Consider the following 15,903-nt stretch of genomic DNA (forward strand, 5'->3'; position numbering starts at 1 on the left):
AGACACACCAGTCTTTCCCCATGGGCGAGCGAGCTTTAAGCCAAACCCTTCTCAATTGTGATCTGCATGTATCTAATTGTAAGTATTATTTGTATATCTGTTTAAAGCTGTCAGGTATAATAGAGCTAATGGGAGAAATGCTTTGTACTAATAAATCCCCACAATCAATATTCAAGTCAATGTTGATGGTTGGCAATAACTGTGTGTGAGAACCAGTCAGGCTAAAGTTTCAGGTACCTTTGGTTCCGTCTCCCTTTACCTTACCTTACCTTAATAAAAGGAACAAGTTTTACATATTTTAGAAAGTCTGTCTTAAGTAGTCTTCTGTCTTTGGTCTCAGGTGATTAAATAGCAAATCCATACCATACGCTCCATAAAATAGCCTACTTTGAATCACATTGAGGGTCTAGGGCTCAGGATCGTTATGATTGATATTCAGTATGTAATCTTCTCTTTCAGAAATGATGTGGACTTGGACAGACTGTCTGTGTGTTACTCTCCTGCTTCTCCTCCAAAGAGCAGGCTCTGGTAGAGTGACCTCACATGTTCTTTGAGTGTGTGTGTGTTTGTGTATGAACGATGTGAGGATTTGCATGAACGATGGGTACAGTTTGCACTTTCGGTACTAGGCTATTCCATTGACAACCAAGCTAAATCAAGCAAACCTTAAGTATTAGAGCCAGGTTTGATGTTTATCTTTAGTGTGGTCTGTTAAAGTCTGAATGGGACTAACAGTTGATGATGTGCACAGTCATTTTATTTTTATTTCCAGAGAAGTTTGAGGTTCTTGGTCCGACTCGTGCCATTGTTGCTGTGGCTGGTGATGACATCATTCTGCCCTGTTACATCAAACCCAACATCAGCGCTGAGGACATGAGAGTTGACTGGTTCAGAGTCAACCTCCCAGACCCTCAGTCAAACATTCGAGTCCATCTCTACCAAGACGGCAGAGACAAATACCATGATCAGATCCGCTCCTACGAAGGAAGGACATCATTGTTTAAAGAGGAACTGAAGAAGGGCAACACCTCTTTGAAACTGACCAGGGTACAAGGCACTGATGATGGACAGTACAAATGTCTTGTTCAGTCTAAGACCCATTATGATGATGCCACTATTCAAGTCCACATAAGAGGTACATTTCTTTCCCCATATATACAACAACCCACAGCGAAGTGTTTCCAATCTCAGCAGTACTTCATCTCCAGTCTCCCTTTGTGTCTGTAGCTATAGGATCCAAGCCAGAGCTTTCCATTGAGGGACAGAAAGAAGGAGGGATGGGTCTGCTGTGTGTATCTAAAGGCTGGTTCCCTGAGCCTGAGTTGGAGTGGCTGGACAGTGAAGGGGTCACTCTGTCTGCTGGACCGTCAGAGACAGACAGGGACTATAAGGGGTTCTACATAGTCAAACTAAAGACCATCGTAAAGGAGACTGACACCAACCACTTTACCTGCAGACTCAGACAGAGGCAACTCAGTGAGCAGATCAACATGGAGACAGAGTTTCACATCTCTAGTGAGTTGCACAACATCATATTATTGTTTAGCTGATATGGAACACTTTTAATGTTTTATATGCTTTTGTATTACAAAGGCTGAGTAATAATGAAACATAAATAGGACAATTGGATACAAGTTTGTCGACATTTTAAGAACACTAAAGTATTCTAATGTCAAAATGAAATGTTGGTTTTGTAGATCCAGCTTTATGCCTCCACCCCAAATGAATGGAAAACCAGGAAATGAGATGGTTCTCAAATGTTCCATTCATTTGGCATTTAGGCATATTGCTGGATCTACACAACTGATGTCATGGGATGTGGTTTCATTTTGACATTAGTCTGCATTTGAGGTCTGTAAAAGTTTGACAAATCATTCTTTATGACTGAAATGACCCTTTAATTTTATTATTTGGTAGCAGTGGTAAGCATGTCACTGATCTCAGTTGATTTGTGTCTTGCAGGTGAGCTGATCCTTGTTCACACAGACACATGGAGAGTGGCCTTTGCAGTGATTGTCTCTCTGAGCATTGTCCTTGTGGTCATATTAGCTTTCACCATCTGGCGCTGCAATCGTTTGTCCAATGACTACGGTAATAGAAAACTAATTAAAGAGTTTATTTGACTGAATGTAAATGTTTTACAGTGCAGTTTCCAGAGTGGCATACACAAGGAGTTGGGTACTAGAACCGAAAGCTTGCTAGTTCGATTCCCTGAGCCGACAAGGTGAAACAAATCAGTTGATCTACCCTTGAGCAAGGCACTTAACCCTAATTGCTCCAGGGTTGTCATCAATCTGATCCCTGGCCATGACCCCACTCTCGAGAGTATCTCAGAGAGAGTTGGGATATGCAAAAAACACATTTCCATTTCACACCTCACACACGTACAGGTTAACCACTTGTACATGCAGTGAAACAGGACAAATATAAGAACCCCCCTATTTGACCTTTAGAATTAAAAAGCTGTGATGAGGTGTGAATGAAGGAGTCAGGCGCAGGAGGTAAAACACCGAAGTCCAGAGTTTATTACGTTTACATAAATAAAACGCTCCCAGCGTGAAAACGAAACTAATACAAGGGAAAATATTCCACCTTGGCAAGTACAAATAGAAGAGTAGCTCAACCGAGCTCCTCGCTCTCACAATAAACAATCACTCACAAAGACAAGGGGAACACTTATATACATACTAATTAGGGGAATGAGCACCAGGTGTGTGTGATTGACAAGACAAGACATGACAAGTGGAGTGATGAGAATGGGATCGGCAGCAGTTAGTAAGCCGGTGACGATGAACACCGAAACCTGCCCGAACAAGGAGGGGAGGCAGCCTCGGCGGAAGTCGTGACAAAAGCAGACATTGGTCAGATACTGTACATGTGTATTTAAGGATTTGTATTTAAAAAAAATCTATGTATAGGGCAAACCCATTTTTATTTGAAACAACTTTCTCTACAAAAATGCTAGATTATTTAATATAAGGTTTCTTTAAATCACAGTGTGTGGTTTCTGAATCACATCAGTGTAATTGGCTCCTTCATGGATAGGACTTTGTCAAAAAACATCTTGAGTAGGTCCTTTTGTGAACTGTTATCTATTTTCATGCCTCCAGATGCATCCAAAGCTAAACACAGTCAAGAGCTAGGTAAGTAATGTCAAACATGCAGTTCTCCTCCATAAATGGAACTTTGTCAGAGAAAACACTGAGGTTCTTGTGTTCATTAAGGATGTTCTCTCTAATGTCTGTTTCTTTTTTATGTCTGCAGTTAAAGATGAACACAGCCTTGAGTTGAGTTAGTAGTGTCCAACAGTCCTATGCACGTGTTAAACTCATTCCACAGAGGGCCAAGTGTCTGGGTTTTCACTCCTCCCTTGTACTTGATTGATTAATTAAGCTAATTGATTAGTAAGAAACTCCCCTCACCTGGTTGTCTAGGTCCTTAATTGAAAGGAAATAACCAAAACCAGCAGACACTAGGCCCTCCATGGAATGAGTTTAACACTCCTGGTCCTATGCATCAGTGTGTCATATGTTCAGATTTTAATAATTGTCTTCTCCATGGATGTGAGATGTGTTCATTAAGGATGTTCACGCTAACTGTTCTCTTTTTATGTCTGCAGAGAAAGTTCAAGATGACAAGGAATGTATGCTGAGTAAGTTGTGTCCAACACTCCTTTGCATCAATGTGTCATTTTTTTTTAAAACTCCCAATTATTTTGGGATCCCAAACAACAATTGGAGACAAACAATTCCCAACACATGAATATGTTACAGAAATGGATTTAAAATCCTTACATATTTGACATTGTTTTTTATCACATTGTTTTCACTGTCCCCATCCCCCTGTCAACAATTAATTTAATTATTCACCTTTAAGAATGCTTTAATTGACTTGAATTAATCTGTTTGTCTGTAGAGATACTCACTGATCAGCTGGGTAAGTAGGAGATATACATGATGCAGTACTAGACCCTTATGGTCAATATACAATACATATTCTCAGGAACCCTGTTCCTACAGAGCTAACTTCCTATAGGTTTTTCGATCCAACCTTAGTTGTAACTGACCTCATTCAATTTATCAACCAGCTAATTATTAGAATCAGGTGCACTAGATTAGGGTTGGAGTGAAAACCTACATGATGGTAGCCCTCCAGGAACAGGGTTGGAGAGCCCTTTTCTAAGGGCTTACAATATGCATTGTGCAAATAGCACAAAGATTAGTCATAATTATGTAGTAAAATATAACTGTATTGGAATTAATTTTTACTCACTGCGATGGCAATGTTCAGAACAATAATTATATTTAGTTGTATTAAAACATGTTCACACTTTAATGAACTGGAATTATAATTGGTTTTATTTGTTGAATTTACCCACAGATTTTGTAAACATGAAGGGGTGTCCAGGTAAATTAATGACACTGAATTGGATTTAAAATATATTTGATGTCTTCATATCATATTTTTGTTGTTTGTAGGTATACTACAGTATATTATGGTAGAGTGATGTATTTTTACACCATGTCACTTTGGATATGTATCTGGTTCTGAACTTGAATTAAAAAAATTATCCCTCACCTTATCATTAAAGTTTGGAGATTAAGAGAGGGAGATTTGTCATCATGTTACCATAGTTTCCCCAAATCTGACAAGCTCTTTCTCTATATTCTAGAACTTGAAAGCATCAGAAGACATGCAGGTCAGTGTGATCTACTCTCCAGTCCACCCACCTAGAGTTTCACATTAATATTAATATCTTCACATACCGGTATTACTTGAAATAACATGATCACACATTCATATCTACAGTATACTTATGTTGTTATCAATAACAACCTATAGGCTACATATGTCTACAGTAATGTACTGTACATTAAGTCCTGCAGTAAAATATTGTCCCCCATATTGATGTTATTTTATTATTTTTATAGACTATTTTTCACTTCACAGTGGATGTGACTCTAGACCCAGATACAGCACATCACTATACATGTGTCCTAGAGTAATGGACTGAGCAGTAAAATGCAGTCCCCCATATTGATATGTTTATTTAATTATTCTAATAAAGTGTGTGTTTCTCTCCATAGTGGATGTGACTCTAGACCCAGATACAGCACATCATAACCTCATCCTGTCTGAAGACAGGAAACAAGTTAAACGTATAACAAAACAATTGAGGTTTGATAAACCTCACTATGTCCTGGGAAAGGAAGGTTTCTCCTCAGGGAGATTCTACTATGAGGTGCAGGTGGAGGGGAAGACTGGGTGGACTTTAGGAGTGGTCAGAGAGTCCATCAACATGAATAATAACTTTTACCTGAAACCTGACAATGGATGCTGGACTGTGTGGCTGAAGAAAGGAAAGTACAAGGCTCTTACTTGGCCCTCTGTCCCCCTCTCCCTGAGAGAGAAGCCCCAGAAGGTGGGGGTGTTTGTGGATTATGAGGAGGGTCAGGTCTCCTTCTACAATGTGGAGGCCAGGTCTCATATTTACTCTTTCGCTGGCTACACCTTCACTGAGAAACTTTATCCATTATTTTATTCTGATACTGTTTGTAAGAGGTCACTGGTCATCACTCCTGTAGATGTCACTGACTGACTGTTTTATACCAAACATTGAAATACTGTGTGTGTGTGTGTGTTACTCACAGTCTGAATGAATTACAATGTGTTTATCACTATATGATTATACTAACAGAGAGGAAATTCACCCTGTATAATTTATGCTGAATGTCATCCTTTTGTGGTGGCAGAATTTGGGGTGAGCTGTTGTAACTTCTCAAGGGATATGTTCTGTGTTGGACTGTGATGTTATGCCTTTCATAGACTCCTGGTATGTCTGCACAAGGCCATTGTGTTCTGGAACTGTTGCTTGTATAAATAACTGTTGTGTAACAATATGATTGTATTGTCACCTCCCACTATATAAGGGACATGTAACCATTTATTCTTTGAACTCATCCCTGTCAAATCAGAGACAGATCTCCCTCGCAACTGCTTGATTAAAGATTTTTCTATTATACAATTATATAGTCTATGCCTTAATCTTTTGATTGAGTTTTCCACAACATTTGGTGCTGTGACCCAGATGAGAGCAACCTGACTTTTTGATCTGTTTCGCTCGGATTGGAACCAGACATCCCTCTGCCACAACTAAACAAGGTAAGAGACCTTATTCAAAAGTCTCTGTAAGTGACTGTCTGATTTCCAGCCGAGCCTTACATTTACATTTACATTTTAGTGATTTAGCAGACGCTCTTATCCAGAGCGACTTACATGAGCAATTAGGGTTAAGTGCCTTGCTTAAGGGCACATCGACAGATTTTTTCACCTAGTCGGCTCAGGGATTAGAACCAGCGACCTTTCAGTTACTGGCACAACGCTCTAAGCTACCTGCCGCCTTAATGGTGAAATATCTCTTGTCCTCCTCATCCACAACATTATTGGGTTCAATTTGGCTGAACTATTTTCCTATAATAATGAATCTGGCGGGTGAACTAATTCAGAGGATCTAAGGAAATTGATCCAGAGAGTAAATCTAAGGAAACTGATTTACATTGTATCCAATAGTAGGGATTTGTTTTCCTATAATCACATGAAAATACTGTTGGATCAGTATATAAGTAGGAATTGGATAGCCTACATTTGAATACTGCAGTAGCAGGAATTGAATAGCCTGCAAGTAGGAATTGGATACCCTACAGCAGGAATTGGATAGTCTGCAAGTAGGATTTGGATAGCCTACAATTAACTAATTATTATAATATATGTATAATTGGTTTGCACACATGAGTTGGATAAGGAAGTAAAACAAATTGTTTTTATGTATGTATTCAGACCCTTTGCTATGAGACTCGAAATTGAGCTCAGGTGCATCCTGTTTCCATTGATCATCCATGAGATGTTTCTACAACTTGATTGGAGTCCTCTGTGGTAAATTCAACTGATTGGACATGATTTGGAAAGGCACACACCTGTCTATATAAGGTCCCACAGTTGACAGTGCATGTCAGAGCAAAAACCAAGCCATGAGCTCCGAGACAGGATTGTGTCGAGGCACAAATCTGGGGAAGGGTACCAAAAAATGTCTGCAGCATTGAAGGTCCCCAAGAACACAGTGGCCTCCATCATTCTTAAATGAAAGTTTAGAACCACCAAGACTCTTCCTAGAGCTGGCCGCCCGGCCAAATTGAGCAATCGGGGGAGAAGGGCCTTGGTCAGGGAGGTGACCAAGAACCCGATGGTCACTCTGACAGAGCTCCAGAGTTCCTCTGTGGAGATTGGAGAACCTTCCAGAAGGACAACCATCTCTGCAGCACTCCACCAATAAGGCCTTTATGGTAGAGTGGCCAGACAGAAGCCACTCCTCAGTAAAAGGCACATGACAGCCCGCTTGGAGTTTGCCAAAAGGCACCTAAAGACTCTCAGACCATGAGAAACAAGATTCTCTGGTCTGATGAAACCAAGATTGAACTCTTTGGCCTGAATACCAAGCATCACATCTGGAGGAAACCTGACACCATCCCTACTGTGAAGCGTGGTGGTGGCATCATCATGCTTTGGGGATGTTTTTTAACGGCAGGGACAGGGAGAGTAGTCAGGATCGAGTGAAAGATGAACGGAGGAAAGTACAGAGAGATCCTTGATTTAGAACAGCGCCGGAGAAGATGGCTGCCGTTTTACAGCCCTCTAACCAATTGTACTATTATGTGTGTTTTTCCGCGTTATTTGTAATTTATTTTGTACATAATGTTTCTGCCATCGTCTCTTATAACCAAAGAGAGCTTCTGGATATCAGGACAGCGATTACTCACCTCGCATTGGACGAAGATTTTTCTTCAACGAGGCGGCCGCGAAGGATATCATACAGACACCCGACAAGGCCCAAATCCCCGTCATTCGGCGTGAGGAAGAGACGGAGATATCGCGGACGCAGATCCGGTGCCTTGTGAGGATCCGACGGCGAGCGAGTAAACTGCCTCTTCCATCAATCCTATTAGCCAACGTTCAATCTTTTGAAAATAAAATGGACGATTTAAGATTACGGTTATCCTACCAACGGGACATTAAAAACTGTAATATCTTATGTTTCACGGAGTCGTGGCTGAACGACAACAATGATAACATTCAGCTAGCAGGCTATACGCTACATCGGCAGGACAGAACGGCTGACTCTGGTAAGACAAGGGGTGGCGGTCTGTGTATATTTGTAAACAACAGCTGGTGCACAAAATCAAATACTAAGGAAGTCTCGAGGTTTTGCTCGCCCTGAGGTAGAGTATCTTATGATAAGCTGTAGACCACACTATTTACCAAGAGAGTTTTCATCTATATTTTTCATAGCTGTCTATTTACCACCACAAACCAATGCTGGCATTAAGATTGCACTGAATGAGTTGTACAAGGCCATTAATCAACAGGAAAACGCTCATCCAGATGCAGCGCTCCTAGTGGCCGGGGACTTTAATGCAGGGAAACTTAAATCCGTTCTACCTAATTTGTACCAGCATGTTAAATGTGCAACCAGAGGGAAAAAAACTCTAGACCACCTTTACTCCACACACAGAGACGCATACAAAGCTCTCCTTCGCCCTCCATTTGGCAAATCTGACCATAACTATATCCTCCTGATTCCTGCTTATAAGCAAAAACTGAAGCAGGAAGCACCAGTGATTCGGTTAATAAAAAAGTGGTCAGATGACACAGATGCTAAGCTACAGGACTGTTTTGCTAGCACAGACTGGAACATGTTCCGGGATTCTTCAGACAGCATTGAGGAGTACACCACATCAGTCACTGGCTTCATCAATAAGTGCATCGATGATGTCGTCCCCACTGTGACCGTACGTACATACCCCAACCAGAAGCCATGGATTACAGGAAACATCCGCACTGAGCTAAAGGGTAGAGCTGCCGCTTTCAAGGAACGGGACTCTAACCCGGACGCTTATAAGAAATCCCGCTATGACCTCAGACGAACCATCAAACAGGCAAAGAGTCAATACAGGTCTAAGATTGAATCATACTACACTGGCTCTGACGCTGCGTCGGATGTGGCAGGGCTTGAAAACTATTACAGACTACAAAGGGAAGCACAGCCGAGAGCTTCCCAGTGACACAAGCCTACCAGACGAGCTAAACCACTTCTATGCTCGCTCGAGGCAAGCAACACTGAAGCATGCATGAGAGCACCAGCTGTTCCGGATGACTATGTGATCACGCTCTCCGTAGCCGATGTGAGTAAGACTTTTAAGCAGGTCAACATTCACAAGGCCGCAGGGCCAGACGGATTACCAGGACGTGTACTCCGAGCATGTGCTGACCAACTGGCAAGTGTCTTCACTGACATTTTCAACATGTCCCTGACTGAGTCTGTAATACCAACATGTTTCAAGCAGACCACCATAGTCCCCGTGCCCAAGAACTCTAAGATAACCTGCCTAAATGACTACCGACCCGTAGCACTGACGTCTGTAGCCATGAAGTGCTTTGAAAGACTGGTCATGGCTCACATCAACAGCATAATCCCAGAAACCCTAGACCCACTCCAATTTGCATACCGCCCCAACAGATCCACAGATGATGCAATCTCTATCGCACTCCACACTGCCCTTTCCCTCCTGGACAAGAGGAACACCTACGTGAGAATGCTATTCATTGACTACAGCTCAGCATTCAACACCATAGTGCCCTCTAAGCTCATCACTAAGCTAAGGATCCTGGGACTAAACACCTCCCTCTGCAACTGGATCCTGGACTTCCTGACGGGCCGCCCCCAGGTGGTAAGGGTAGGTAACAACACATCTGCCACACTGATCCTCAACACGGGGCCCCTCAGGGTGCGTGCTCAGTCCCCTCCTGTACTCTCTGTTCACCCATGACTGCATGGCCAGGCACGACTCCAACACCATCATTAAGTTTGCCGACGACACAACAGTGGTAGGCCTGATCACCGACAACGATGAGACAGCCTATAGGGGAGGAGGTCAGAGATCTGGCCGTGTGGTGCCAGGACAACAACCTCTCCCTCAACGTGACCAAGACAAAGGAGATGATTGTGGACTACAGGAAAAAAAAGAGGACTGAGCACGCCCCCATTCTCATCGACGGGGCTGTAGTGGAACCGGTTGAGAGCTTCAAGTTCCTTGGTGTCCACATCACCAACGAACTATCATGGTCCAAACACACCAAGACAGTCGTGAAGAGGGCACGACAAAGCCTATTCCCCCTCAGGAGACTAAAAAGATTTGGCATGGGTCCTCAGATCCTCCAAAAAATTCTACAGCTGCACCATCGAGAGCATCCTGACTGGTTGCATCACCGCCTGGTATGGCAACTGCTTGGCCTCCGACCGCAAGGCACTACAGAGGGTAGTGCGTACGGCCCAGTACATCACTGGGGCAAAACTTCCTGCCATCCAGGACCTCTATACCAGGCGGTGTCAGAGGAAGGCCCTCAAAATTGTCAAAGACTCCAGCCACCCTAGTCATAGACTGTTCTCTCTGCTACCGCACGGCAAGCAGTACTGGAGTGCCAAGTCTAGGTCCAAAAGACTTCTCAACAGCTTCTACCCCCAAGCCATAAGACTCCTGAACAGCTAATCATGGCTACCCGGACTATTTGCACTGCCCCCCCACCCCATCCTTTTTACGCTGCTGCTACTCTGTTAAGTATTTATGCATAGTCACTTTAACTCTACCCACATGTACATATTACCTCAACTACCTCAACTAGCCGGTGCCCCCCGCACATTGACTCTGCAACGGTACCCCCTGTATATATAGCCTCCCTACTGTCACTTTATTTTACTTCTGCTCTTTTTTTCTCAACACTTTTTTTGTTGTTGTTTTATTCTTACTTTTTTTGTTTAAAATAAATGCACTGTTGGTTAAGGGCTGTAAGTAAGCATTTCACTGTAATGTCTGCACCTGTTGTATTCGGCGCATGTGACCAATAACATTTGATTTGATTTGATTTGATGAAAACCTGCTCCAGAGCTATCAGGACCTCAGACTTCCAACAGGACAACGACCCTAAGCACACAGCCAAGACAACGTATGAGTGGCTTTGGGACAAGTCTCTGAATGTCCTTGAGTGGCCCAGCCACATCCCGGACTTGAACGCGATCGAACATCTCCGGAAGAAACCTGAAAATAGCTGTGCGGCGATGCTCCCCATCCAACCTGATAGAGCTTGAGAGGATCTGCAGAGAAGAATGGGAGAAAACCCCAAATACAGGTGTGCCAAGCTTGTAGCGTTATACCCAAGAAGACTCGAGGCTGCAATCGCTACCAAAGGTGCTTCAACAAAGTAATGAGTAAAGTGTCTGTATACTTATCTAAATGTGATACATTTGCAGACATTTCTAAAAACCTGTTTTTGCTTTGTCATTATGGGGTATTGTGTGTAGATTGATGAGGGGGGGGAAAAAAACAATTTAATCCATTTTAGAATAAGCCTGTAACGTAACAAAATGTGGAAAAAGTCAAGGGGTCTGAATACTTTCAAAATGCACTATGTGTATAATGGGATACGAGAGAAAACAATATAAAATAAATGTATACACAACTTGTTCACCCACACATAGACGTACGTAAGTGGTGTATAAAGTAATTTGAGAAATGTTCAGAGTGGTTCCCTTATGGATCAACTGATAAATATCAGGTTAAAGCTCTATCTAAAGGGTCTGGGACATAAAGTCTCAGACAAAGATTGGCGCATTTTCTATGGTTATAGGCTACATATGTCTACAGTAATGTACTGTGCAGCAAGTCCTGCAGTAAAATAACTTCCCCATATTTGTTTTTTATTAATTTTTATCATTCTAATAAAGTGTATGTTTCTCTCCTCAGTGGACGTGACTCTAGACCCTGATACAGCACATCCCACTCTCATCCTGTCACGGTTTCGGCCGAGGCTGCCTCTCTTCCTTGCTCGGGCAGGCTTCGGCGGTCGTCGTCTCCGGAGTACTAGCTGCCACCGTTGTATGTTTCGATGTTCGTTTGGTTTTGTCTTGATGTTGTACACCTGTTTTCGTTTAGTGTTCATTATTGTCCTATAAGTTCTCGTTGTGTTTGTCAGGTGTTGTGTGTGATTGAACTTGCTGTCGTGTTTGTGCGCTACTGTTGGTTGTCTGTGCTTCGTTGTTTTCCTCCACTGTTTGGGAGGGTTCTCGCACATGTTAGTGCGCATTTTGTTTTACGCCTGTGTGCGTATTTTCTCGCCTCCGGGCTTTTTGGCTCGTGTTCTAAGTGATTGTTCACTAAAGTCTTTTGGACTAAGTTTCTGCGTCCTGCGCCTGATTCCTGCACCACACCCACCTACAGCACCTACTGACAGGATCACACACCCAAGATGGAATCAGCAGGAGCCGCAGCAGCACCTGAGTCTCTGGAGGAGCGGGTCCGCGAGCAGAACGACCAGATCCTACGTATCGGGACCGCCCTTCAGGACGTGATCAACACGCTTCAACGCTGGGAGACCAGAGGGACACCCACCCCTCCACCTTCCGTACCATCGGCCAGTCAGCCCATACAAGCTCCGGAACCCAGGGGAATTCGGCTCTCGCTCCCGAGGGCATATGATGGGACCGATGCCGGGTGTCAGGGCTTCCTTCTACAGGTGGAGCTATACCTGGCCACCGTACACCCGGCGCCCTCGGGACACGAGAGCGTGTCCGCCCTCATCTCCTGTCTCACCGGCAAGGCGTTGGAATGGGCCAACGCCGAGTGGAGGAGAATAGACGCCTCCACTATCACCTACTCAGAGTTCTCCCGCCGCTTCAGGGCTGTGTTTGACCATCCACCTGAGGGGAAAGCGGCGGGAGAGCGTCTATTCTACCTCCGGCAGGGAGGAGGAGCGCCCAGGAGTTCGCTTTAGAATTCCGAACTCTAGCGGCGGATGCAGGGTGGAATGAGCGGGCCCTCATCGATCACTACCGCTGTAGTCTACGAGAGGACGTCCGTCGGGAGCTGGCCTGCAGGGATACCAGCCTCACTTTCGATCAGTTATTAGACATGTCAATCAGGCTGGACACCCTGCTGGCTACCCGCGGACGTTCCGAGGGGGGTCCGTCCATTCCATCCTTCAGCACCTCCGAGCCGAGCCCTATGGAGCTCGGGGGTGCTGGCGCTAGAGAGAGGAGGGGTCGGAGCACGAGGGGTGCCGTCCCCTGCACCAACTGTGGCCGTGGAGGACACACCGCGGCTAGGTGCTGGGGAGGGTCTCCTAGGGGAGAAGACGGCAGGCTCCGCACTGGGGAGTCCTTCCAGGTGAGTAGGCGCCCCACTTACCCAGAGCTCTCTGTTGCGCACTTCTGTATACCTGTGCTATTTCCACAGGTTGCACCTCATTCCCAGCATAAGGCGCTAGTAGATTCAGGCGCGGCTGGGAATTTTGTTGATAGAAAATGTTGTTTAGAATGAGGGATTCCCCTTCTTCCTGTTGACGTCCCATTCCCCGTTCATGCCCTAGATAGCCGTCCGTTGGGATCGGGCTTGATCAGGGAAGTCACAGCACCACTTAGGATGTGTACGCAGGGGGGTCATGGGGAGATTATCCAACTATATCTGATCGACTCTCCTGCGTATCCGGTGGTGCTGGGAATGCCCTGGTTGAGTATCCATAATCCATCTATTTCGTGGCAGAAGAGGGCTCTGATGGAGTGGTCTGCCCAGTGTGTGGGGCGATGTTTAGGTGTTTCCGTGGGGGCTACCTCGGTGGAGAGTCCAAACCAGGTGCCCGCATTGCACATTTCCCCGAGTATGAGGATTTGGCTATTGTGTTCCAGTAAGTCGAGGGCGACGCAGTTACCTCCTCATAGGCAGGGAGATTGTGCGATAGACCTCCAGGCAGGAGCTGCGCTCCCACGGAGCCATGTGTATCCTCTGTCTCAAGAGGAGAAGAGAGCTATGGAGACTTACATAGACGAATCTCTGAGACAAGGATACATACGGCCATCCACTTCTCCTGTGTCCTCGAGTTTCTTTTTTGTGAAGAAGAAGGATGGAGGGTTACGCCCGTGCATTGATTACCGTAGTCTCAATCAGATCACGGAGAAGTACAGTTATCCACTTCCTCTGATTGCGACCATGACGGAGTCATTGCACGGGGCGCGTTTCTTCACAAAATTAGATCTCAGGAGCGCCTACAACTTGGTACGCATTAGAGAGGGCGATGAATGGAAGACAGCGTTTAGTACCACCTCGGGTCATTACGAGTATCTTGTCATGCCATACGGGTTGATGAACGCTCCTTCAGTTTTCCAATCATTCGTGGATGAGATCTTCAGGGACATGCAGGGGCAGGGGGTGGTCGTGTACATAGATTACATTCTTGTGTACTCGTCTACACGAGTCGAGCATGTGGCCCTGGTGCGCCGAGTGTTGAGGAGGAAGTTGGAGCACGACCTGTATGTCAAGGCAGAGAAATATCTGTTCTTCCAGGAGTCGATCTCCTTTTTGGGTTATCAGTTGTCTGCGTCAGGGGTGAAGATGGAAGTTGACCGGGTGTCAGCCGTGCGTAATTGGCAGACTCCAACCACTGTTAAAGAGGTGCAGCAGTTTTTGGGGTTTGCAAATTACTACCGGAGGTTTATCCGGGGTTTTGGACAGGTGGCAGCTCCCATAACGTCTCTTTTGAAGGGGGGTCCGGTGCGTTTGCAGTGGTCAGCCGAGGCGGACAGGGCTTTTGGGAGACTGAAGGACCTGTTTACTTCGGCTCCGGTGCTGGCGCATCCGGATCCCGCTTTACCATTTCAGGTAGAGGTGGACGCGTCAGAGGCCGGTATAGGGGCTGTGCTTTCGCAACGGTCCGGCACGCCACCTAAACTCCGCCCCTGTGCTTTTTATTCCAAAAAGCTCAGTCCGGCGGAGCGAAATTATGACGTAGGGGCCAGGGAGCTGTTAGCCGTGGTACAGGCCCTAAAGGTATGGAGGCATTGGCTTGAGGGGGCTCAACACCCTTTTCTCATTTTGACTGACCACCGTAACCTGGAGTACATCCGGGCAGCTAGGAGACTGAACCCTCGCCAGGCGCGGTGGAACATGTTTTTGGCCCGGTTCGTATTTAAGATCACGTACATCCCTGGGTCACAGAATGGTAAGGCAGACGCACTGTTTTGGCGGTATGACACGGAGGAGAGGTCCGTGGAGCCCACTCCCATACTGCCGGAGTCTTGTCTGGTGGCACCGGTAGTGTGGGAGGTCGATGCTGAAATCGAGCGGGCGTTGCACCCGACCCTAGTCCTCCTCAATGCCCGGAGGGTCGGACGTACGTCCCGCTCGAGGTTCGGGATCGATTGATATATTGGGCTCACACGTCACCCTCCTCTGGACATCCTGGTATTGGCCGGACAGTGCACTGCCTTAGTGCTAAGTACTGGTGGCCCACGTTAGCCAGGCATGTGAGGGTTTATGTCTCCTCCTGCTCGGTGTGCGCCCAGTGTAAGGCGCCTAGACATCTGCCTAGGGGTAAGTTACAACCCCTGCCCGTTCCACAACGACCATGGTCTCACCTCTCGGTGGACTTCATCACTGACCTTCCCCCCTCGCAGGGGAATACTACTTTACTGGTCGCTGTGGACCGGTTCTCTAAGGCCTGTCGTTTGCTCCCTATGCCGGGCCTTCCTACTGCCCTACAGACCACCGAAGCTCTATTCACCCACGTTTTCCGGCACTACGGGGTACCCGAGGATGTGATCGAGGTCCCCAGTTCACCTCCAGAGTCTGGAGAGCTTTTATGGAGCATTTGGGGGTCTCGGTGAGCCTTACCTCGGGTTACCATCCTGAGAGTAATGGGCAGGTGGAACGCGTTAACCAGGATGTGGGTAGGTTTCTTAGATCATACTGCCAGGGCCGGCCAGAGGAGTGGGCACGGTATGTTCCCTGGGCAGAAATGGCCCAG

The 15,903-nt window shown here is 45.7% G+C and overlaps 1 protein-coding gene and 1 long non-coding RNA gene across 2 annotated transcripts; both read left to right on the forward strand.

Moving 5' to 3' along the window:
* Window positions 1-3,353, forward strand: LOC123485901 (butyrophilin subfamily 1 member A1-like). The gene is made up of 7 exons (XM_045217029.1): window positions 1-78; window positions 460-528; window positions 773-1,135; window positions 1,228-1,515; window positions 1,963-2,091; window positions 3,111-3,143; window positions 3,265-3,353. The coding sequence occupies exons 2-7, from the start codon at window positions 462-464 to the stop codon at window positions 3,294-3,296; spliced, it is 912 nt and encodes a 303-aa protein (XP_045072964.1). The 5' UTR covers window positions 1-78; window positions 460-461; the 3' UTR covers window positions 3,297-3,353.
* A 251-nt stretch (window positions 3,354-3,604) lies between these two features.
* LOC123485902 lies at window positions 3,605-4,982 on the forward strand. Its single transcript, XR_006659183.1, has 5 exons — window positions 3,605-3,652; window positions 3,916-3,936; window positions 4,381-4,407; window positions 4,673-4,699; window positions 4,951-4,982. It is a non-coding gene; the product is annotated as an uncharacterized LOC123485902 (long non-coding RNA).
* Window positions 4,983-15,903: the final 10,921 nt, after the last annotated feature.

The sequence above is a fragment of the Coregonus clupeaformis genome, unplaced genomic scaffold (assembly GCF_020615455.1).
Source record: "Coregonus clupeaformis isolate EN_2021a unplaced genomic scaffold, ASM2061545v1 scaf0895, whole genome shotgun sequence".
In the NCBI taxonomy this organism is placed as follows: domain Eukaryota; kingdom Metazoa; phylum Chordata; class Actinopteri; order Salmoniformes; family Salmonidae; genus Coregonus; species Coregonus clupeaformis.

Coding starts and splice junctions, on each gene's coding strand:
- LOC123485901 (XM_045217029.1), top strand. CDS start 462: ATGATGTGGACTTGGACAGACTGTCTGTGTGTTACTCTCCTGCTTCTC. Junction 529..772: donor CCTCCAAAGAGCAGGCTCTG/GTAGAGTGACCT, acceptor TTTTATTTCCAG/AGAAGTTTGAGGTTCTTGGT. Junction 3,144..3,264: donor TAAACACAGTCAAGAGCTAG/GTAAGTAATGTC, acceptor TTATGTCTGCAG/TTAAAGATGAACACAGCCTT.